At 42.0% G+C, this 22,982-nt stretch overlaps 1 protein-coding gene across 1 annotated transcript in view; it reads right to left on the bottom strand.

The window, feature by feature from the left end:
- LOC106584890 (protein prenyltransferase alpha subunit repeat-containing protein 1) overlaps positions 1 to 22,982 on the bottom strand; it is a 166,892-nt gene that overhangs the window by 119,942 nt on the left and 23,968 nt on the right. The window contains exons 3-4 of the mRNA XM_045706657.2: positions 19,796 to 19,862; positions 11,195 to 11,299 (exon numbers count right to left, since the gene is read on the bottom strand). Coding sequence (XP_045562613.1) covers positions 11,195 to 11,299; positions 19,796 to 19,862 — 172 coding nt within the window. The remainder of the gene's footprint in view (positions 1 to 11,194; positions 11,300 to 19,795; positions 19,863 to 22,982) is intronic.

The following is a 22,982-nucleotide window of genomic DNA, read 5'->3' as shown; positions in this document are numbered from 1 at the left end:
CAGCTTGCTATCATCGATGGAAAAATGAATTCCCAAGTTTATCAAGACTTCTTGCAGGAGAATGTAAGACTATCTGTCAGCCAATTGAAGGTCAACAGAAGTTGGGTGATGCAACAGGACAACGACCCAAAACACTGAAGTAAATCAACAACAGAATGGCTTCAACAGAAAAAAAATACAGCTTCTTGAGTGGACCAGTCAGAGTCCTGTCAACCCGATTGAGATGCAGTGGCATGACCTCAAGAGAGCGGTTCACACCAGACATCCCAAGAATATTGTGGAACTGAAACAGTTTTGTAAAAAGGAACGGTCCAAAATTCCTCCTGACCGTTGTGCAGGTCTGATCCGCAACTACAGAATACGTTTGGTTGAGGTTATTGCTTCCAACGGAGGGTCAACCAGTTATTAATCCAAGGGTTCACATACTTTACCCACCCTGCACTGTGAATGTTTACACGGTGTGTTCAATAAAGACATGAAAACGTATAATTGTTTGTGTGTTATTAGTTTAAGCCGACTGTGTTTGTCTATTGTTGTGACTTAGATGAAGATCAGATCAAATTAAGCAGAAATCCAGATAATTCCAAAGGGTTCACCATTCCCCCCCCAAGTCTCTCTCTCGCTCTCCCCCAAAGTGTTCACAAGTCTCTCTCTGAAAGGGGTCACAAGTGTTTCTCTCTCTCAAAGGGTTCACAAGTGTTTCTCTCTCTCAAAGGGTTCACAAGTGTCTCTCTCTCAAAGGGTTCACAAGTGTCTCTCAAAGGGTTCACGTGCTCACGTTCACTCTCTCCCAAAGCGTTCTCTCTCTCTCCCTCCCAAGGGTTCACAAGTCTCTCTCTCTCGCTCTCTTGCTGCAGTGATTGCACACTGTAGTATTTTAGATATGGGAGTTTATCAAAATTGGATATGTTTTCAAATTCCTTGTGAGTCTGTGTAATCTGAGGGAAATATGTCTCTCTAATATGGTCATACATTTGGTAGGAGGTTAGGAAGTGCAGCTCAATTTCCACCTCATTTTGTGAGCAGTGTGCACATATCCGGTCTTCTCTTCAGAGCAAGGTCTGCCTTCGGCAAAGCTTTCCTTCATTTTGGGTCAGTCACAGTGGTCAGATATTCTGCCAATGTGTACTCTCTGTTTAGGGCAAAATAGCATTCCAGTTTGCGCTGTTTTTTGTTAACTTTTTAGTGACAGGGGGCAGTATTAGGAAATTCGGATGAATGACGTGCCCAAAGTAAACTGCCTGTTACTCAGGCCCAGAAGCTAGGATAAGCATATAATAGAGTTGGATAGAAAACACTCTAAAGTTTCCAAAACTGTTAAAATAATGTCTGTGAGTATAACAGAACTGATATGGCAGGCGAAAACCTAAGGAAAGTCCATACAGGAAGTGGGATTCTTTTGATGTGGGTGGTTTTCAATTGAATGCCTATTGAGTATCTAATGGGTTAGGACCCAGATTGCCGTTCCTATGGCTTCCACTAGATGTCAACAGTCTTTAGACATTGCTTCAGGCTTGTTTTCTGAAAAATGAAGAAGAATGAGACCTTTCTGTCAGGGGACTGGGGAAGCATCCAGTGCTGGTTTGCGCGCCCTTCGTTCTTTTTCCTTTCTATTGAATGTGCTATTGTTCGGTTGAAATATTATCGATTATTTAGACAATTGACAACCTGAGGATTAATTATAAACATCGTTTGACGTGTTTCGACGAACTTTACCGTTACTATTAGGATGTATTCGTCTGCATGTTTTCACCGCCTTTGAGCCAGTGGATTACTGAACAAAACGCGCCAACAAAACAGAGTTTTTGGGATATAAAGAGGGACTTTATCGAACAAAACAAACATTTATTGTGTAGCTGGGACTCTTGTGACTGCAACCAGATGAAGATCTTCTAAGGTAAGTGATTAATTTTATCGCTATTTCTGACTTTCGTGACTACTCTACTTGGTTGGAAAATGTTTGTATGCTTTGTAAGCGGGGCGCTGTCATCAGATAATCGCATGGTATGCTTTCGCCGTAAAGCCTTTTTGAAATCTGACGAAGCGGCTGGATTAACAAGAAGTTAACCTGTTATGGCTAGGGGGCAGTATTTTCACAGCCGGATAAAAAACGTACCCGATTTAATCTGATTATTACTCCTGCCCAGAAACTAGAATATGCATATAATTATTAGCTTTGGATAGAAAACACTCCAAAGTTTCTAAAACTGTTTGAATGGTGTCTGTGAGTATAACAGAACTCATTTGGCAGGCCAAAACCTGAGAAGATTCCATGCAGGAAGTGCCCTGTCTGACAATTTCTTGCCCTTCTTGATTATCTCTATCCATTACAGGGGATCTCTGCTGTTATGTGACACTTCCTACGGCTCCCATGGGCTCTCAGAAGGCGGCAAAAAGCTGAATCGTGGCTTTGCAGGCTCTGTCTGAGAAAAAGTAGCGCGTTTGGATAGTGGCTGGTCACAGTACTGTGAGACTCAGGCGCGTGCCCGAGTCGACCCCATGCTTTGTTTTCTTTCGTCTGTTTACCTAAACGCAGATTCCCGGACGGAATATTATCGCTTTTTTACGAGAAAAATGGCATAAAAATTGATTTTAAACAGCGGTTGACATGCTTCGAAGTACGGTAATGGAATAATTTGAAATCTTTTGTCACGAAATGCGCCATACTCGTGACCCTTATTTACACTTCGGATAGTGTCTTGAACGCACGAACAAAACGGCGTTATTTGGATTTAACAATGGATTATTTTGAACCAAACCAACATTTCTTATTGAAGTAGCAGTCCTGGGAGTGCATTCTGACGAAGAACACCAAAGGTAATCAAACTTTTGTAATAGTAAATCGGAGTTTGGTCAGGGCCAAACTTGGTGGGTGTCTAAATAGCTAGCCGTGATGGCCGGGCTATCTACTCAGAATATTGCAAAATGTGCTTTCACCGAAAAGCTATTTTAAAATCGGACACCTCGATTGCACAAAGGAGTTCTGTATCTATAATTCTTAAAATAATTATGTTTTTTGTGAACGTTTATCGTGAGTAATTTAGTAAATTCACCGGATGCTAGTTCTGAACGTCACATGCTAATGTAAAAAGCTGGTTTTTGATATAAATATGAACTTGATTGAACAAAACATGCATGTATTGTATAACATAATGTCCTAGGTGTGTCATCTGATGAAGATCATCAAAGGTTAGTGCTGCATTTAGCTGTGGTTTTGTTTTTTGTGACATTATATGCTAGCTTGAAAAATGGGTGTCTGATTATTTCTGGCTGGGTACTCTGCTGACATAATCTAATGTTTTGCTTTCGCTGTAAAGCCTTTTTGAAATCGGACAGTGTGGTTAGATAAAGGAGAGTCTTGTCTTTAAAATGCTGTGAAATAGTCATATGTTTGAAAAATTGAAGTTTTTGTATTTTTGAGGAATTTGTAATTCGCGCCACGCCTATCATTGGATATTGGAGCAGGTGTTCCGCTAGCGGAATGTCTAGATGTAAGAGGTTAATCTTTAAACCAATGTATAAACATTCATAAAAAATACAAGTGTTATTATGACTATTTCTGTATTTTGAATTTGGCGCTCTGCAATTTCACCGGATGTTGTCGAGGTGGGTCGCTAGCGGCACGCCTGCACCAGAAGTTAATTCTTTCCAACGTGTCAAGTAACTCTTTTTTGGTTCTCTCATGATTTGGTTGGTTCTAATTGTGTTGAGGTCTTTTTGTGTTTGTGAAGAGCAAACTTGTCTGACCCTGATTACATGTACAGTTGAAGTCGGAAGTTTGCATAAACTAAATATGCATGCTTAACTAATGCGTAAATCATTCATTAACGTAAGTAGGAAGTTTACATAAACTTAGGTTGGAGTCATTAAAAATAGTTTTTCAACCACTCCACAAATTTCCTGTTAAACTATAGTTTTGGCAAGTCGGTTAGGACATCTACTTTGTGCATGACAAGTAATTTTTCCAACAATTGTTTACAGAGTATTTCACTGTATCACAATTCCAGTGGGTCAGAAGTTTACATACTGTTACGTTCCCCAGTTTCTGTGTTGTAGTTTGTGTTTCAGGTAATGGCTTCCTGAAGTTCTCCAAGCAGCTGATTGGTCGGCCCCATTGCTGATTGGAGAGCTGACCCCGCCCCCTCGTCAGGACGCAGCTGTCTCCAATTAACAAACCCACCTAAAGCTATATAAGCCAGTGTGCTGTTGCTCAGAGGAGGAGACACACAGAGAGATGATTGCAGGGAGATATTTGCTGAGAGAGGAGGTTGTTGGCAGAGGGATATATATGTGTTGGTTGTTTCTCAGAAAGGGAATTTGGTATGTACTTAGTTAGTTGTTGCTGAGAAACCTTATTATGTTCTGTGTTAGTTTGTTGCTCAGACAGAGAGAGCTTCTTTAATGTCCTGAGTTTTTCTCAGTTTAGTTGTGAAATTGTTTGTTATTCTGTTTCCTTTGTTCCCAGGGGGGAAGGCACCTAGGGAGTGCTTAGGCAAGAGGCCCGCGGGCATACATATACCCGTAGTAATTTATTGTCTATGCACACTAGGAAAGACCTAGGCGGACCATCCCCTGTATTTTGGTTAGTGCACCAGGTGGTGCTAGTTAGGTAAGTAGTGGGTAGGCAGGTAAGGTAGGAGAGGGGGCTTTGATATTTAGTTTCTTTGCTTTGGTTCCGTCCAGCCCCTTTTCCCCAAACTTACCGTGTGAAGGAATAAATTCCCTGTTAACGGTATTCTCTGCCTATTTGTCATCCTTGCTCACACCTACACTTTCATACCTCTTTCACACCACGGAGAGTTAAGTTGTAGCAGGGTGTTGCGTTCCCTCTTCTAGAGGCGTGCGTAACACATACACTAAGTTGACTGTGCCTTTAAACAGCTTGGAAAATTCCAGAAAATTATGTTATGGCTTTAGAAGCTTCTGATAGGCTAATTGACATAATTTAAGTCAATTTGATGTGTACCTGTGGATGTATTTCAAGGCCTACCTTCAAACTCAGTGCCTCCTTGCTTGACATCATGGGAAAATCAAAAGAAATCAGCCAAGACCTCAGAAAAAAATTTCCGGTTCATCCTTGGGAGCAATTTCCAAACGCCTGAAGGTACCACGTTCATCTGTATAAACAATAGTACGCAAGTATAAACACCATGGGACCACGTAGCCGTCATACCGCTCACGAATGAGATGCCATCACAAAGCCCTGACCTCAATCCTATAGAACATTTGTGGGCAGAACTGAAAAAGCATGTGTGAGCAAGGAGTCCTACAAAGCTTTCCAAGATGGCGAAGCAGTGCAGACGTGTTTTGTCGTCCTCTCGTATTTTGTCTTTTTATTTTATTTTCAATCTTTTCCATTTTTAAATTAAATATACCTTCCAGTAACCTGCCTCACCCAATGTGATACGGAACCGCTATTTTTTTTAGACCTTATAGTCAGAACCTCCATCAGAGGCTAGCCATCAGAGGCTAACCAGCTAATTAGCTACTAGCTATTTAGTCATTGTTAGCCACTGCTAGCGGCCTTTACCTTCTGCACAGACAACAGCCCTTTTGTTAGCCTGGATAAAACTTGCCAGCCTACCAGTACTGGACTGTTTTCTCAACTACAACACCGGACTCCTGCCGTAAACCCTGGACCATTACTCCTGATCATCACAGCTAGCTAGCTGCCACCGGGTGACCCAGCCCCACCTCCCGGTACACTCAGTGATCACCCGGACTCTACCCAAACACGGCTAGAATCCACTGCTCCACCGGCTCCCTGTCGTAAGCTCTGGACCTTTGCATCGGATCATCACTGCTAGCTAGCTGCTACCGAGTGGCTATAGCGGCTAACACCCTTGCCCTGAAGCTAACACGAGTTAGCCACGAGGCAGGCGCATCTAGCTAGCAAACCAAATTACTACAATACCTATTTCGCTATCTGGCTTGGACCCTTTGTCGACACAGCGCCCCGCCATACCAACACGACTGGTCCACCAACGAAACTCCATCCGCTGTGCCTTCAACCCGAGCTTTGCCGGACGTCGGAGCAGACACTTCTACTTGCCCCGGCCTGCTAACTTTAAACGCCGTGTCTCCCGCATGCTAGCGTAGTAACGACTACCCCGCGGCTTCCCTGCTCCATCTATTGCTGTTCACTGGACCCTATGATCACTTGGCTACATAGCTGATGCCTGCTGGACTGTTCATTAATAACGGAACTCCATTGTGTTTATATTTGTTTATGTCGGCCCCAGCCGCGAACTCAGGCCCTGTGTGTAGTTAACCAACCATCTCTGCCCACTCACCGCCATTTTACCTGTTGTTGTCTTAACTGATTAGCTCTTGTTGTCTTAGCTAGCTCTCCCAATCAACACCTGTGATTGCTTTATGCCTCGCTTTATGTCTTCCTCAAATGTCAATATGCCTTGTATACTGTTGTTTAGGATATTTATCATTGTTTTAGTTTACTGCTGAGCCCCTAGCCCCACTCAACATGCCTTAGATACCTCCTTTGTCCCACCTCCCACACATGCGGTGACCTCACCCAGCATATCTAGCAGCAGAGATGCAACCTCTCTTATCATCACTCGGTTCCTGGGTTTACCTCCACCGTACCCGCACCCCACCATACCCGTCTGTACATTATGCCCTGAATCTATTCTACCACGCCCAGAAATCTGCTCCTTTTATTCTCTGTCCCCAACGTACTAGACGACCAGTTTTGATAGCCTTTAGCCGTACCCTCATCCTAGTCCTCCTCTGTTCCTCGGGTGATGTGGAGGTTAACCCAGGCCCTGCGTGTCCCCAGGCACTCTCATTTGTTGACTTCTGTAACCGAAAAAGCCTTGGTTTCATGCATGTTAACATCAGAAGCCTCCTCCCTAAGTTTGTTTTATTCACTGCCCTAGCACACTCTGCCAACCCGGATGTCCTAGCCGTGTCCGAATCCTGGCTCAGAAAGACCACCAAAAACCCTGAAATTTCCATCCCAAACGATAACATTTTCCGACAAGATAGAACTGCCAAAGGGGGTGGTGTTGCATTCTACTGCAGAGACAGCCTGCAGAGTTCTGTCTTACTATCCAGGTCTGTACCCAAACAACTCAAGCTTCTATTTTCAAAAATCCACCTTCAAGAAACAAGTCTCTCATCGTTGCCACTTGCTATAGACCACTCTCTGCCCCCAGCTGTGCCCTGGACACCATATGTGAACTGATTGCCCCCCATCTATCTTCAGAGCTCGTGCTGCTAGGTGACCTAAACTGGGACATGTTTAACACCCCGGCCATCCTACAATCTAAGCTTGATGCCCTCAATCTCACACAAATTATCAATGAACCCACCAGGTACAACCCCAAATCCGTAAACATGGGCACCCTCATAGATATCATCCAAACCAACTTGCCCTCCAAATACACCTCTGCTGTTTTCAACCAAGATCTCAGCGATCACTGCATCATTGCCTGCATCCGTAATGGGTCTGCGGTCAAACGACCAACCCTCATCACTGTCAAACGCTCCCTAAAACACTTCAGCGAGCAGGCCTTTCTAATCGACCTGGCCCGGGTATCCTGAAAGGATATTGACCTCATACCGTCAGTAGAGGACGCCTGGTTATTCTTTAAAAGTGCCTTCCTCACCATCTTAAATAAGCATGCCCCTTTCAAAAAAAATTGAAGCAGGAACAGATATAGCCCTTGGTTCTCTCCAGACCTGACTGCCCTTGACCAGCACAAAAACATCCTGTGGCGTTCTGTATTAGCATCTTTTGCAGGGAAGTTAGGAACCAATATACACAGGCAGTTAGGAAAGCTAAGGCTAGCTTTTTCAAGCAGAAATGTGCATCCTGTAGCACGAACTCAAAAACGTTCTGGGACACTGTAAAGTCCATGGAGAATAAGAGCACCTCCTCCCAGCTGCCCACTGCACTGAGGCTAGGAAACACTGTCAACGTCGATAAATCCACTATAATTGAGAATTTCAATCAGCATTTTTCTATGGCTGGCCATACTTTCCACCTGGCTACCCCTACCCCGGTCAACAGCCCTGCACTCCCCACATCAACTCGCCCAAGCCTCCCCCATTTCTCCTTCACCCAAATCCAGATAGCTGATGTTCTGAAAGAGCTGCAAAATCTGGAACCCTACAAATCAGCTGGGCTAGACAATCTGGATCCTCTCTTTCTAAAATTGTCTGCCGAAATTGTTGCAACCCCTATTACCAGCCTGTTCAACCTCTCTTTCGTATTGTCTGAGATTCCCAAAGATTGGAAAGCTGCCGCGGTCATCCCCCTCTTCAAAGGGGGAGTCACTCTAGACCCAAACTGCTACAGATCTAAATCTATCCTACCCTGCCTTGTAAGGCCTTCGAAAGCCAAGTTAACAAACAGATTACCGACCATTTCGAATCCCACCGTACATTCTCCGCTATGCAATCTGGTTTCAAAGCTGGTCATGGGTGCACCTCACATTACTGTGCAGCCGTATTCATTGACCTGGCCAAGACGTTCGACTCTGTCAATCACCACATTCTTATTGGCAGACTCAACAGCCTTGGTTTCTCAAATGATTGCCTCGCCTGGTTCACCAACTACTTCTCTGATAGAGTTCAGTGTGTCAAATCGGAGGGCCTGTTGTCCGGACCTCTGGCTGTCTCTATGGGGGTGCCACAGGGTTCAATTCTCGGGCCAACTCTTTTCTCTGTATACATCAATGACGTCGCTCTTGCTGCTGGTGATTCTCTGATCCACCTCTACGCAGACGACACCATTCTGTATACTTCAGGCTCTTCTTTGGACACTGTGTTAACTAACCTCCAGACAAGCTTCAATGCCATACAACTCTCTTTCCGTGGCCTCCAACTGCTCGTAAATGCAAGTAAAACTAAATGCATGCTCTTCAACCGATCACTGCCCGCACCTGCCCGCCCTTCCAGCATCACTACTCTGGACGGTTCTGACTTAGAATATGTGGACAACTACAAATACCTGGGTGTCTGGTTAGACCGTAAACTCTCCTTCCAGACTCACATTAAACATGTCCAATCCAAAATTAAATCTAGAATCGGCTTCCTATTTCGCAACAAAGCATCCTTCACTCATGCTGCCAAACATACCCTCGTAAAACTGACCATCCTACCGATCCTTGACGATGTCACTTATAAAATAGCCTCTAACACTCTACTCAACAAATTGGATTCAGTCTACCACAGTGCCATCCGTTTTGTCACCAAAGCCCAATATACTACCCACCACTGCGACCTGTACGCTCTCATTGGCTGGCCCTCGCTTCATTACCCGTCACCAAACCCACTGGCTCCAGGTCATCTACAAGTCTCTGCTAGGTAAAGCCCCGCCTAATCTCAGCTCACTGGTCGCCATAGCAGCACCCACCCATAGCACGCGCTCCAGCAGGTATATCTCACTGGTCACTCCCAAAGCCAATTCCTCATTTGGCCGCCTTTCCTTCCAGTTCTCTGCTGCCAATGACTGGAACAAACTGCAAAAATCACTGAAGCTGGAGACTCATATCTCCCTCACTAGCTTTAAGCACCAGCTGTCAGAGTAGCTCACAGGTCACTGCACCTGTACATAGCCCATACATAGCCCTTCCAACTACCTCATCCCCATACTGTATTTATCTTGCTCCTTTGCACCCCAGTATCTCTACTTGCACAGTCATCTTCTGCACATCTACCATTCCAGTGTTTAATTGCTATATTGTAATTACTTTGCCACCATGGCCTATTTATTGCCTTACCTCCCTTATCTTTCCTCATTTGCACACATTGTATATAGACTTTTTTTCTACTGTGTGCTTTATCTTGGCCAGGTCGCAGTTGTAAATGAGAACTTGCTCTCAACTAGCCTACCTGGTTAAATAAAGGCGAAATACATATATATATATATTTTTTTAAACCTGACTCCGTTACACCAGCTCTGTCAGGAGGAATGGGCTAAAATGTACCCAATTTATTGTTGGAAGCTTGTGGAGGGCTACCCAAAACGTTTGACACAAGTTAAACAATTTAAAGGCAATGCTATCAAATACTAATTGATTGTATGTCAACTTCTGACCCACTGGGAATGTGATGAAAGAAATAAAAGCTGAAATAAATCATTCTCTCCACTATTATTCTGACATTTCACATTCTTAAAATAAAGTGGTGATCCTAACTGACCTAAGACAGGGAATTTTTACAAGGATTAAATGTCAGGAATTGTGAAACTGAGTTTAAATGTATTTGGCTAAGGTGTATGTAAACTTCCGACTTCAACTGTGTGTGTGTGTGTGTGTGTGTGTGTGTGTGTGTGTAAGTGTGTGTAATTGTCCCTCTCTCTCTCTCTCTCTCTCTGTTTCTACCCGCTTTCTACCTCTCGCCCCTCATCCTTCCTCCCTTTTCCCCCTCCTTCTACAATATACTGAATGAAACCAGTGTCAGGCCAGTGATAATCATGTGACCATAATTTCCTAGGGTCCCTTGGGGCACGCAGGGTGTCTTTCTAATGGGATGTGATCCTACAGCCTACCGGCGTGGGCTTGGTCCTGATCTAACATGACGGGGATGGTGGGGAACGGGGGGGGTTAAACTGTGGGAAATAGGTTAGACCGTCCGTCTCGCAAGAAAGATATCCCCACTCTCTCACTCCTTCTGTGCCTTCCTCTGTTTCTCTCTCTTTATTACTAAGTATTTCTCCATCCTTCTCTCTCCTCTCTCTACCTCTCCCTTTTCTCTCCAACCCACACTCTCTTGCTTTCCTTCTCTCTTCATCCCTCATTAACTCTCTCCATCCCTTCCTCCCTCCCAGCTTGGGTTAGTGGTGGTAAATTGTATAACTTTACTACATCAATAATATTTTAACAGATTTATTCTGTTGCCTGGTTTAGAGTCGAGCAGGGACTCAGTAGAGGCAGTAAAGATTGGACCTGTTTAACCGTGTGTATGTGCATGTGACATGTTTGAGTGTGTGTAAATGTGTGAGTGTGTGTATGTATCAGTGTGTGTTGTGTTTAAGTGTGTGAGAGGATTTACAGTGGAACCTATAAATGCCATCGTTTTAGAAGCACTCAAATATTTTGGTCCACTGGTGACTAAACATGCATCGTAAAACCGGCAGTTACAGTTTAATATTTTAAAATATTGAACGTGGACACGCGCAGGCAAACACCACACACACACACACACACACACCCCTTTCCAGTCCTACCTGTGTATCCATGTCTCGGGGCTCTTGGGGAACTTGGTGAGGGCCAGTTTTCCTAGGTACAGGTCTCTCTCTGGATTTAGGGCGCCACATTGCAGCAGCTCCTTCCTGCCAAAACAGACAGAAGAGAGGAACTATTCAATGACTGTCAATCTCAATGTTCTCTACCGGATGTGAATGTTATGTTACTGCACATTTGTTTGCATGCTATTTGCATACTTGTTTTTGTTTTATGAAACACAAAAACTTCTCACAGGAAAAAGAAGTTATTTGAATTGATCAAAGTTAGGCAAGTTAGATCCTCAAAGACACTCAATGTACAAGCAAACACATTCACAGGCTAAATAGCCTACACCATGGTAGTGGACTAATTGTTTTATTATCTGCCAAATGAGCAAATGTTTGAAGGCAGCTAGGGCTTAATGAAATATACCAGGCAACGATTAGGTATGTGACCTTGACAGTTGGATACATATTTTGTATGACAGAATGATTTGACCAGGGTGTTGTCTTTAGCCCTATTCGCACGGGACTAGTATTACAATAGAACATTGGTTATGTATTTATTACCACAGAATGTCCGTTATACCAGAGAACGATTCGGACGGGATTCGTTTTTTTTTTCTTCCCCAAACTGCCACCTGTAAGAATTGTTTTATTTTTCCAAAAATTGACATCCATGACAAAAGCCTGGAGATTTTTTTCAAGGCCAGAAGATATTTCAACAAGTCTGGACGATAACAGGCCACACTGAAAACTTGAGCTTGGTTTCCAAGTGTCGCCATAATATTTGAATGAAGGTAGTGTAATCATAATCATTACGATATTTTACCGATCCACAGTAGGAGACATCCTAAATACCTCCCAGCCTTCAGATACGGGCAAAAGAGCGCATTTGCACTTGATATGCGTTTTTAGGCTATGAATGACAAAGTGAACTTGTCATTTACAAACGTTTAGCTCAGTTGTATGCCGCATTGTGATCTATTAACAGCAAGGTTTGCATTAAATAGGCCCAATATTTTTTTATGATGCATTTGGCGATGTTCAATTAATTCGCACGAAACGTATAAACAAAAACATTCACTGTGAAAGTTCATACAGTTGAAGTCGGAAGTTTACATACACCTTAGCCAAATACATTTAAACTCAGTTTTTCACAATTCCTGACATTTGATCCTAGTAAAAAGTCCCTGTCTTAGGTCAGTTAGGATCACCACTTTATTTTAAGAATGTGAAATGTCATTATCATTGAAAGCAAGTCTAAGAAGAGGTAGATCTGTTCTATGTGCGCTATTTTTATGCTTCCCGTTCTTAAGTTTGTTTTTGAGTCTTTTACTTTCGGTTTTGAACATCAGCTTCAAACAGCTGAAAATACTATCATTTTGGTTATTGAACATATATTTCACAGCAGTTTAGATGGTACAATGATTCTCTACACCTGCTTGCTTGTTTTGTCACATAAACTGAAATTAGGCAAACTATTAGAATATTAGCAACCAGGAAATGGCACAGCAACTTCTGCATATTGCAACCTTTAACTTGTCTTAAAGCTTCTATGATAGGCTTAGTAGGAGGATATGTTTTTGGCTGAATTTTTCTGGCCCCCATGGATCATTTCTTTCTTAATAAGCTTAAACTTGATTAAACTTGTCATTCGATTTTATTATAGGCTATTGACATTGTTTGTTCTCTCTCATTATTAGTCCCCTGGCTACCTTATGTTTTAAGGCTATTCAAATAAGGTTTTGAGATGTAACTCCGTTAGATTCATTGTTTTATTGGAAGAGGGCCATGCACAAAACGATGGAAGCATAGCCAATAGCCCGAAGTCATTCTCACAGCCTATCGAATGGAGAGAGAATGGAATATAGGCCAAGTTTTTAAAAACAGCTAGACAAGATAGTTATGTTCTACATTTTTTTAATAGGTTTAGGCTATAGCCTAAGGCCCATGCAGAGAGATAAACAATATTTTCTGACGGTACATTTTGCACTGCTTTGGTAGGATTCTCCACTTTGTCTGGCCTATATTCCACTCTAGCGTTCTGTAGAAAACATATTTATTGAAATAGACTACAGCAAATAGAAATAGACAAATTACTCGGAATGTCACTTGTGTGCTACCCCGCTGTGCACTGCGAGACTACGTTAAGTTCAAATAGACCATCATCTGTCACATCACAATGTCGTCACCATTGACGGAGGCCGTCAATTATCGTCGATAGACGATGCTATCGGAATATCGCCCAACTCTAGTTCAGAGAGTTACTGGTTCAAGCCCAGTTTGGGGCAAGAAGAGGGAAGGAAGCAATACTGTTACACTTGGTCATCTCAACTCCGAATTCATGGGTTGCAGCTCCGTCACTCTGTCTCGTTGTTTCCATTGTTATGAACATCCTACAGACGCCGCAGCATTGGTGCCCAAAAGTCAAGTGATGTCCAGTCATTTTGAACAGTCACTAATGACTGTTCAGTCTAAATTACACTATAGTGGCCTGGAAATACACTGAACAAAATTATAAAACGCAACATGTAAAGTGTTGGTCCCATATTTCATGCGCTGAAATAAGAGATCCCAGAAATGTTCCATACACACAAAAAGCTTATTATTCTAAAATTTGGGGCAAATTTGTTTACATTCCTGTTAGTGAGCATTTCTCCTTTACCAAGATAATACATTCACCTGACAGGTGTGACATATCAAGAAGCTGATTAAACAGCATGATCATTACACAAGCGTACCTTGAATCCCCAGCAGGACAATAAAAGGCCACTCCAACACAATTTCACAGACTTTGAGGGAGCGTGCAATTGGCATGCTGACTGCAGGAATGTCCACCAGAGGTGTTGCCTGAGAATTGAATGTTAATTTCTCTACCATAAGCCGCTTCCAACGTCGTTTTAGCGAATTTGGCAGACCATGTGTATGGTGTCGTGTGGGCGAGAGGTTTGCTGATGTCAATGTTGTGAACTGAGTGTCCCATGGTGGCGGAGGAGTTATGGCATGGGCAGACATAAGTTACGGACAACGAACACAATTGCATTTTATCGATGGCAATTTGAATGCACAGATATACCGTGACGAGATCCTGAGGCCCATTGTCGTGCCATTCATCCGCCGCCATCACCTCATGTTTCAGCATGATAATGCGCAGCCCCATGTCGCAAGGACCTTTACACAATTTCTGGGAACTGAAAATGTCCCCGTTCTTTCATGACCTGCACACTCAGACATGTCACCCATTGAGCACGTTTGGGATGCTCTGGATCACAGGTCGACCGATTAATCTGCATGGCCGGTTAATTAGGGCCGATTTCAAGTTTTCATAACAATCGGTAATCTGCATTTGTGGATGCCGATTATGGCCGATTACATTGCAATCCACGAGGAGACTGCGTGGCAAGCTGACCACCTGTTACGTGAGTGCAGCAAGGAGCCAAGGTAAGTTGCTAGCTAGAATTAAACTTATTTATTTTTTATTTTTTTTATCAATCAAAAGATAATCCCTAGTTTACTTCACATGGTTGATGATATAACTAGTTTAACTAGCTTGTCCTGCGTAGCATATAATCAATTCGGTGCCTATTAATTTATCATTTAATCACAGCCTACTTCGCCAAACGGGTGATGATTTAACAAAAACTCATTTGCAAAAAAAAGCACAATAGTTGCACCAATGTACCTAACCATAAACATCAATGCCTTTCTTAAAATCAATACACAAGTACATATTTTTTAAACCTGCATTTTTAGTTAAAATAAATTAATGTCAGCAGGCAATATTAACTAGGGAAATTGTGTCACTTCTATTGCGTTCAGTGCAAGCAGAGTCAGGGTACATGCAGCAGTTTGGGCCGCCTGGCTCGTTGCGAACTCTGTGAAGACCATTTCTTCCTAACAAAGACCGTAAATAATTTGCCAGAATTTTACATAATTATGACATAACATTGAAGGTTGTGCAATGTAACAACAATATTTAGACTTAGGGTTGCCACCCATTCGATAAAATACGGAACGGTTCCGTATTTCACTGAAAGAATAAATGTTTTGTTATAAAAATAATAAATTCCAGAATTGACCACATTAATGACCGAAGGCTCGTATTTCTGTGTGTTAATTATATTATAATTAAGTCTATGATTTGATATTTGATAGATCAGTCTGACTGAGCGGTGGTAGGCAGCAGCAGGCTCGTAAGCCTTCATTCAAACAGCACTTTCCTGCGTTTGCCAGCAGCTCTTCGCAATGCTTGAAGCACAGCGCTGTTTATGACTTCAAGCCTATCAACTCCCGAGATTAGGCTGGCAATACTATAGTGCCTATAAGAACATCCAATAGTGAAAGGTATATGAAATACAAATGGTATAGAGAGAAATAGTCCTATAATTCCTATAACTAAAACGTATTAACTGGGAATATTGAAGACTCATGTTAAAAGGAACCACAAACTTTCATATGTTCTGAGCAAGGGACTTAAACGTGATCTTTTTTTACATTGCACATATTGCACTTATACTTTCTTCTCCAACACTGTGTTTTTGCATTATTTAAATCAAATTGAACATGTTTCATTATTTATTTGAGACCAAATAGATTTTATTTATGTATTATGAAGTTATTAAGTTAAAATAAAAGTGTATATTCAGTATTGTTGTAATTGTCATTATTACAAATAAATACATTTATAAAATCATGTGAAATCCATAGATTAAAGCCAAATATTTTTTTTCAATTGACTGATGTCCTGTAACTCTGTTTCTTTTTGATTTATCTTTGAAATTGTTGCATGTTGAGTTTATATTTTTAGTTCAGCATACAATGACATTTCTAAATTAAGCAGGTGAACAGTGTTTAATCCGACACATTGGTGCGGCTGGCTTCCGGGTTAAGCGGGCGGGTGTTAAGAAGTGCGATTTGGCGGGTCATGTTTCGGAGGACGCGTGACTCGACCTTTGCCTCCTGAGCCCGTTGGAAAGCTGTAGCGATGAGACAAGATCGAAATTGAGGAGAAAAAGGGGAGTAAAAAAAAAATATATATATAAATATATATATATATATATATATATATATATATATATATCTCTTCATCAGTGTCAATTGACAATGCAATGAGGAAAACGCTTAGTTGGGTGTCAGTTCTAAAACAAATGTTCATGAAAAGTGCAATTCATGAATAGGGCCCACAACTCAATACAACCTATAGCTGGCCAAAATACACTACATGAACAAAAGTATGTGGACACCTGCATGTTGAACATATCATTCCAAAATCATGGGTATTAATATGAAGTTGGTCCCCCCTTTCCTGCTATAACAGCCTCTACTCTTCTGGGAAGGCTTTCCACTAGGATGTTGGAACATTGCTGCGGGTACTTGCTTCCATTCAGCCAAAAGAGTATTAGTGAGGTCAGGTACTGATGTTGGGCGATTAGGCCTGGCTCGTAGTCAACATTCCAACTCATCCCAAAGGTATTCGATAAAATTGAGGTCAGGGCTCTGTGCAGGCCAGTCAAGTTCTTCCACACCGATCTTGACAAACCATTTCTGCATGGAACTCGCTTTGTGCACAGGGGCATATTTTTTACTTAACACTTATTTTTCTTAAAACTGCATTGCTGGTTAAGGGCTTGTAAGTAAGCATTTCACTGTAAGGTCTACACCTGTTGTATTTAGTGCATGTGACAAATAAAATTGTATTTGATTGTCATGCTGAAACAGGAAAGGGCCTTCCCCAAACTGTTGCCACAAAGTTGGAAGCACAGAATCGTCTAGAATGTATGTTGTAGCGTTAAGACTTCCCTTCTCTGGATCTAAAGGGCCTAGTCCGAACCATGAAAAACAGCCCCAGACCATTATTCCTTCTCCACCAATCTTTACAGGTGGCACTATGCATTCGTGCAGGTAGCGTTCCCTTGGCATCCTCCAAACCCAGATTCGTCCGTCAGATGGCCAGATGGTGAAGCTAGATTCATCACGCCAGAGAATGCGTTTCCACTGCTCCAGAGTCCAATGGCGGCAAGCTTCATACCACTCCAGCCGACACTTGGTGATCTTAGGTTTGTGTGAGGCTGCTCGTGCATGGAAACCAAGCTCCCGACAAACATTTCTTGGGCTGAAGTAGATTCCAGAAGCAGTTTGGAACTCTGTAGTGAGTGTCACAACCGAGGACAGATGATTTTTACGCACTACGCGCTTCAGCACTCTGCGTTCCCGTTCTGTGAGCTTGTGTGGCCTACCACATTGTGGCCTACCACATTGCGGCTGAGCTGTTGTTGGTCTTAGACGTTTCCATTTAACAATAACAGCACTTATAGTTGACCCTGGCAGCTCTAGCAGGGCAAAAATTTTATGAACTGACTTGTTGGAAAGGTGGTATCACCACGTTGAAAGTTACTGAGCTCTTCATTACTAAGGCTATTCTACTGCCAATGTTTGTCTATGTAGATTGCATGGCTTTGTGCTTTAATTTATACCCGTCAGCAGCGGATGTGGCTGATATAGCCAAATTCACAAATCTAAAGGGGTGTCCACATACTTTGGTGTATATAGTGTATCTCCAGAAAGAACAAATTGGAGAGTAGAGACCGACCGATATGGGATTTCTGCGTCCGATACCGATTTTTAGGGGCGCAAAAGTCACTGAATCCCAGGGTGAAATGAAAAACCAACCTTTTCTTACACAAATTGTGCTCTAAAGGATTAACAGATACTATAAATTATGATTTCTTAACAAAATATTACAATGAACATTATTTAAGAACATTTTATTTGTGGTTTACAGGAAATCCACCAAAAGGAAACAATTTCCTCTATAAATACGACAGTAAAACTTGTTTAGTTTACCTTCTTAGGTACAACTTAAAGATGTCTATCTATGGCAGTGGATAAGAAGAATGCAAAAGTGTTTGTGCTAAACCGCCACAAGGGGTGTCTGGCTGAATGAATTAAACTTTCTTTCAAAGTAAATCTGAAAACTGCACTGTTCACAAATAAGCATTGAAATGCAGTTACTACAGTGTTTACAACAGTCAAAGGTCACTTTATGGCAACCTCGCAATGAGAGTAAGTTATGACAAGCACAAGCTAGCTGTTCATTACAACAATGTTTTCTCACAGAAACCATACGTACATTACACTGAAAATTGGCATGCTCGGATGACTGAAAACGTTAGTCACACGTTCTAATTTATCTAGCTAGCAAACGTTAGCTACTTATCATGAATGCAAACACATGGCCTTAGTGAAGAGGACAGGGCTGCTTGCTTGGTGAAGTGTTCTTTTGATTATTTACTTATTCATATACACTGGCTGTGGCAAGCTATTCACCGTCAAACTACCATGCCTACTCGCTCTCACGTTGTGACCTAGGGCTGAATGATGTCAGGCACTCTTCAGGCAACCATTGACATTTTCGAAAAATTACTGCAAATGAGCAGACATATTTGTTTATTCTATGTATATAATATCGGTGCTTTATCTGTGGAATAAAGACTGATATAAATATTTTTGTGAAAGGGTAATATCGGCCGATAATATCCGTCAACTGATTTATCGGTCTGGCTCTATTGGAGACTGAATCTTTTGAAACCTTGATGAAGACAGCTTGCTGTCGAAACGTTGATAAATAAATTATTGTAATTAGTGTTAAGAAATGATTGCATCAAAGCTACCCGAGTGTGTGGCTTTTCATTTTCTTTTGAAAGATGGTGAATGTCTAACATCAAACCGTGAGATTGAAATAGCTAGAAAGAAGAATAAAAGACTGATGCAATGAGACAATATAGACATTTAGACATTTTTAGACATTTTAGTCATTTAGCAGACGCTCTTATCCAGAGCGACTTACAGTAATGAATGCATACATTTCATTTCATGCATTTTTTTGTACTGGCCCCCCGTGGGAATCGAACCCACAACCCTGGCGTTGCACACACCATGTTCTACCAACTGAGCCACAGGGAAGGCTATATATACAGTGCATTCGGAAAGTATTCAGACCCCTTGACTTTTTTCACATTTTGTTACATTACAGCCTTATTCTAAAATGTATAAATAAATGTTTTCCCTCATCAATATACACACAATACCCCGTAAAGACAAAGCAAAAACAAATATGAGGGGACTCAGCGGAGGTTCAAACAAGTAAAAAGACAGCTTGGCCTAATTTCTTCAGAGCAGCTAAGAATTCAGGATAGTTAATATTTCAACACAGTACTGACTGAAGCATTCTGGTAGTTTTTGTCTGTCTAGCTGATAGGGAGTGAGCGGACGGAGTGGGTCTATTTACAGGACTTTGTTATTGCTGCCACAACATATATACACATGTAGCTTATACACAATAGGGCCGGGATGATACTAGTATTGCAATATTTTTTCCATGGCAAAAATTAAAACATGAAGCAGAACGAAAGCTTTGGTCCTTTCTAAACCTGCTGTATGTAAAATATTGCATGCTATAACTTGGAAAATAAATAAATGTGACTCTGGATGACAACATAATGTTTGTTTCCAATACTAACGAGTATCGCGATACTGCTTTCGTCCCGGCCCTAATACACAACACAGCTGGTGGGAGCTGGAGTCATTGGCTGGTGTCCATACCTGACATTCCAAGCGGTGGTAAAGTCTGAGTTGAGCAGCAGCAGAGTGCAAGTAATGTCCCCCAGAGCTGGAAGAGGGAGAGACAGAGACAGGTTAGCATATCAAGTGATTATTTGAAGTACAACTAAAGCTGTCTATAATGCCCTTTTTCTTGGCAAAATAAATTCTGACCGTCCAAAAAGGTAACGAACGGACCAGACCACTTGACAATTGACACATCCCCAAAAGCTCATCTATATGATTAATACTAGAGCCCGACCGATAAATCGGTTGACCGATATCATCGGGCGATATTAGCCTTTCACATATTCCACAGATAAAGCACCGATATTGTGTACATTGAATTAACAAATATGTCTTCTCATACATGTCACACTGTAGAATGATAGGAGACAGGCGCAGGAATACGTAATAGGGTTTTTTATTTCTCCACCTAAAATAAAGTACGTCATGAAAACGATGGGGACGAAGCCCAAAACAAACACGTGTGTGTGTGTGTGTGTGTGTGTGTGTGTGTGTGTGATTGTGTGTGTGTATTGTGTGTATTGTGCACTTGTTATTACAGGTCTAGTCCCGTGTATTATTTAGAGGTTTACACCTCGCTCTTTTGTTTGGGTTGCATCCCTGTGTTTTATGTATGTATGTATGTATGTATGTATGTATGTATGTATGTATGTATGTATGTATGTATGTATGTATGTACGTATGTATGTACGTATGTATGTATGTACGTACAGTGGGGAGAACAAGTATTTGATACACTGCCGATTTTGCAGGTTTTCCTACTTACAAAGCATGTAGAGGTCTGTAATTTTAACATAGGTACACTTCAACTGTGAGAGACGGAATCTAAAACAAAAATCCAGAAAATCACATTGTATGATTTTTAAGTAATTAATTTGCATTTTATTGCATGACAAGTATTTGATACATCAGAAAAGCAGAACTTAATATTTGGTATAGAAACCTTTGTTTGCAATTACAGAGATCATACGTTTCCTGTAGTTCTTGACCAGGTTTGCACACACTGCAGCAGGGATTTTGGCCCACTCCTCCATACAGACCTTCTCCAGATCCTTCAGGTTTCGGGGCTGTCGCTGGGCAATACAGAATTTTAGCTCCCTCCAAAGATTTTCTATTGGGTTCAGGTCTGGAGACTGGCTAGGCCACTCCAGGACCTTGAGATGCTTCTTACGGAGCCACTCCTTAGTTGTCCTGGCTGTGTGTTTCGGGTCGTTGTCATGCTGGAAGACCCAGCCATGACCCATCTTCAATGCTCTTACTGAGGGAAGGAGGTTGTTGGCCAAGATCTCGTGATACATGGCCCCATCCATCCTCCCCTCAATACGGTGCAGTCGTCCTGTCCCCTTTGCAGAAAAGCATCCCCAAAGAATGATGTTTCCACCTCCATGCTTCACGGTTGGGATGGTGTTCTTGGGGTTGTATTCATCCTTCTTCTTCCTCCAAACACGGCGAGTGGAGTTTAGACCAAAAAGCTCTATTTTTGTCTCATCAGACCACATGACCTTCTCCCATTCCTCCTCTGGATCATCCAGATGGTCATTGGCAAACTTCAGACGGGCCTGGACATGCGCTGGCTTGAGCAGGGGGACCTTGCGTGCGCTGCAGGGTTTTAATCCATGACGGCGTAGTGTGTTACTAATGGTTTTCTTTGAGACTGTGGTCCCAGCTCTCTTCAGGTCATTGACCAGGTCCTGCCGTGTAGTTCTGGGCTGATCCCTCACCTTCCTCATGATCATTGATGCCCCACGAGGTGAGACCTTGCATGGAGCCCCAGACCGAGGGTGACTGACTGTCATCCTGAACTTCTTCCCTGTAGCTCAGTTGGTAGAGCATGGTGTTTGCAACGCATGGTGTTTGCAACGCCAGGGTTGTGGGTTCGATTCCCACGGGGGGCCAGCACAGGAAAAAAAAAATGTATGAAATGTATGCATTCACTACTGTAAGTCGCTCTGGATAAGAGTGTCTGCTAAATGACTACATTTTCTAATAATTGCGGCAACAGTTGTTGCCTTCTCACCAAGCTGCTTGCCTATTGTCCTGTAGCCCATCCCAGCCTTGTGCAGGTCTAAAATTCTATCCCTGATGTCCTTACACAGCTCTCTGGTCTTGGCCATTGTGGAGAGGTTGGAGTCCATTTTATTGAATGTGTGGACAGGTGTCTTTTATACAGGTAACGAGTTCAAACAGGTGCAGTTAATACAGGTAATGAGTGGAGAACAGGAGGGCTTCTTAAAGAAAAACTAACAGGTCTGTGAGAGCCGGAATTCTTACTGGTTGGTAGGTGATCAAATACTTGTGTCATGCAATAAAATGCAAATAAATTACTTAACCTGTTGAGGACAGACGTTCCGCTAGCGGAACCCCTAGCCAACAGCCAATGGCATCGCACGGCGCGAAATACAAAACCAACTAAAATACAACAATTCAATTTTCTCAAACAATCAACTATTTTACACCATTTTAAAGATGACTCTCGTTATTCTAACCACATTGTCCGATTTCAAAAAGGATTTACAGCGAAAGCAAAACATTAGATTATGTTAGGAGAGTACATAGACACAAATAATCACACAGCCATTTTCCAAGCAAGCATATATGTCACAGAAACCCAAACCACAGCTAAATGCAGCACTAACCTTTGATGATCTTCATCAGATGACACTCCTAGGACATTATGTTATACAATACATGCATGTTTTGTTCAATCAAGTTCATATTTATATCAAAAAACAGCTTTTTACATTGGCATGTGATGTTCAGAACTAGCATACCCACCGAAAACCTCCGGTGAATTTACTAAATTACTCATGATAAACGTTCACAAAATACATAACAATTATTTTAAGAATTATAGATACAGAACTCCTTTATGCAATCGCGGTGTCAGATGTTAAAATAGCTTTTCGGCGAAAGCACATTTTGCAATATTCTGAGTACATAGCTCGGCCATCACGGCTAGCTATTTTGACACCCACCAAGTTTGGGACAACCTAAACTCAAAATTACTATTTGAAAAATTGGATTACCTTTGCTGTTCTTTGTCAGAATGCACTCCCAGGACTTCTACTTCAACAACAAATGTTGTTTTGGTTCCAAATAATCCATAGTTATATACAAATAGCTCCGTTTTGTTTGTGCGTTCAGAAGGGTGACGCGCGAGCGC

This window comes from Salmo salar, chromosome 24 (genome assembly GCF_965601325.2).
Source record: "Salmo salar chromosome 24, fSalSal1, whole genome shotgun sequence".
Taxonomy (NCBI): Eukaryota; Metazoa; Chordata; class Actinopteri; order Salmoniformes; family Salmonidae; genus Salmo; species Salmo salar.
Note: the sequence above shows the minus strand (reverse complement) of the source record. Positions and strands in the feature narration are given on the sequence as shown.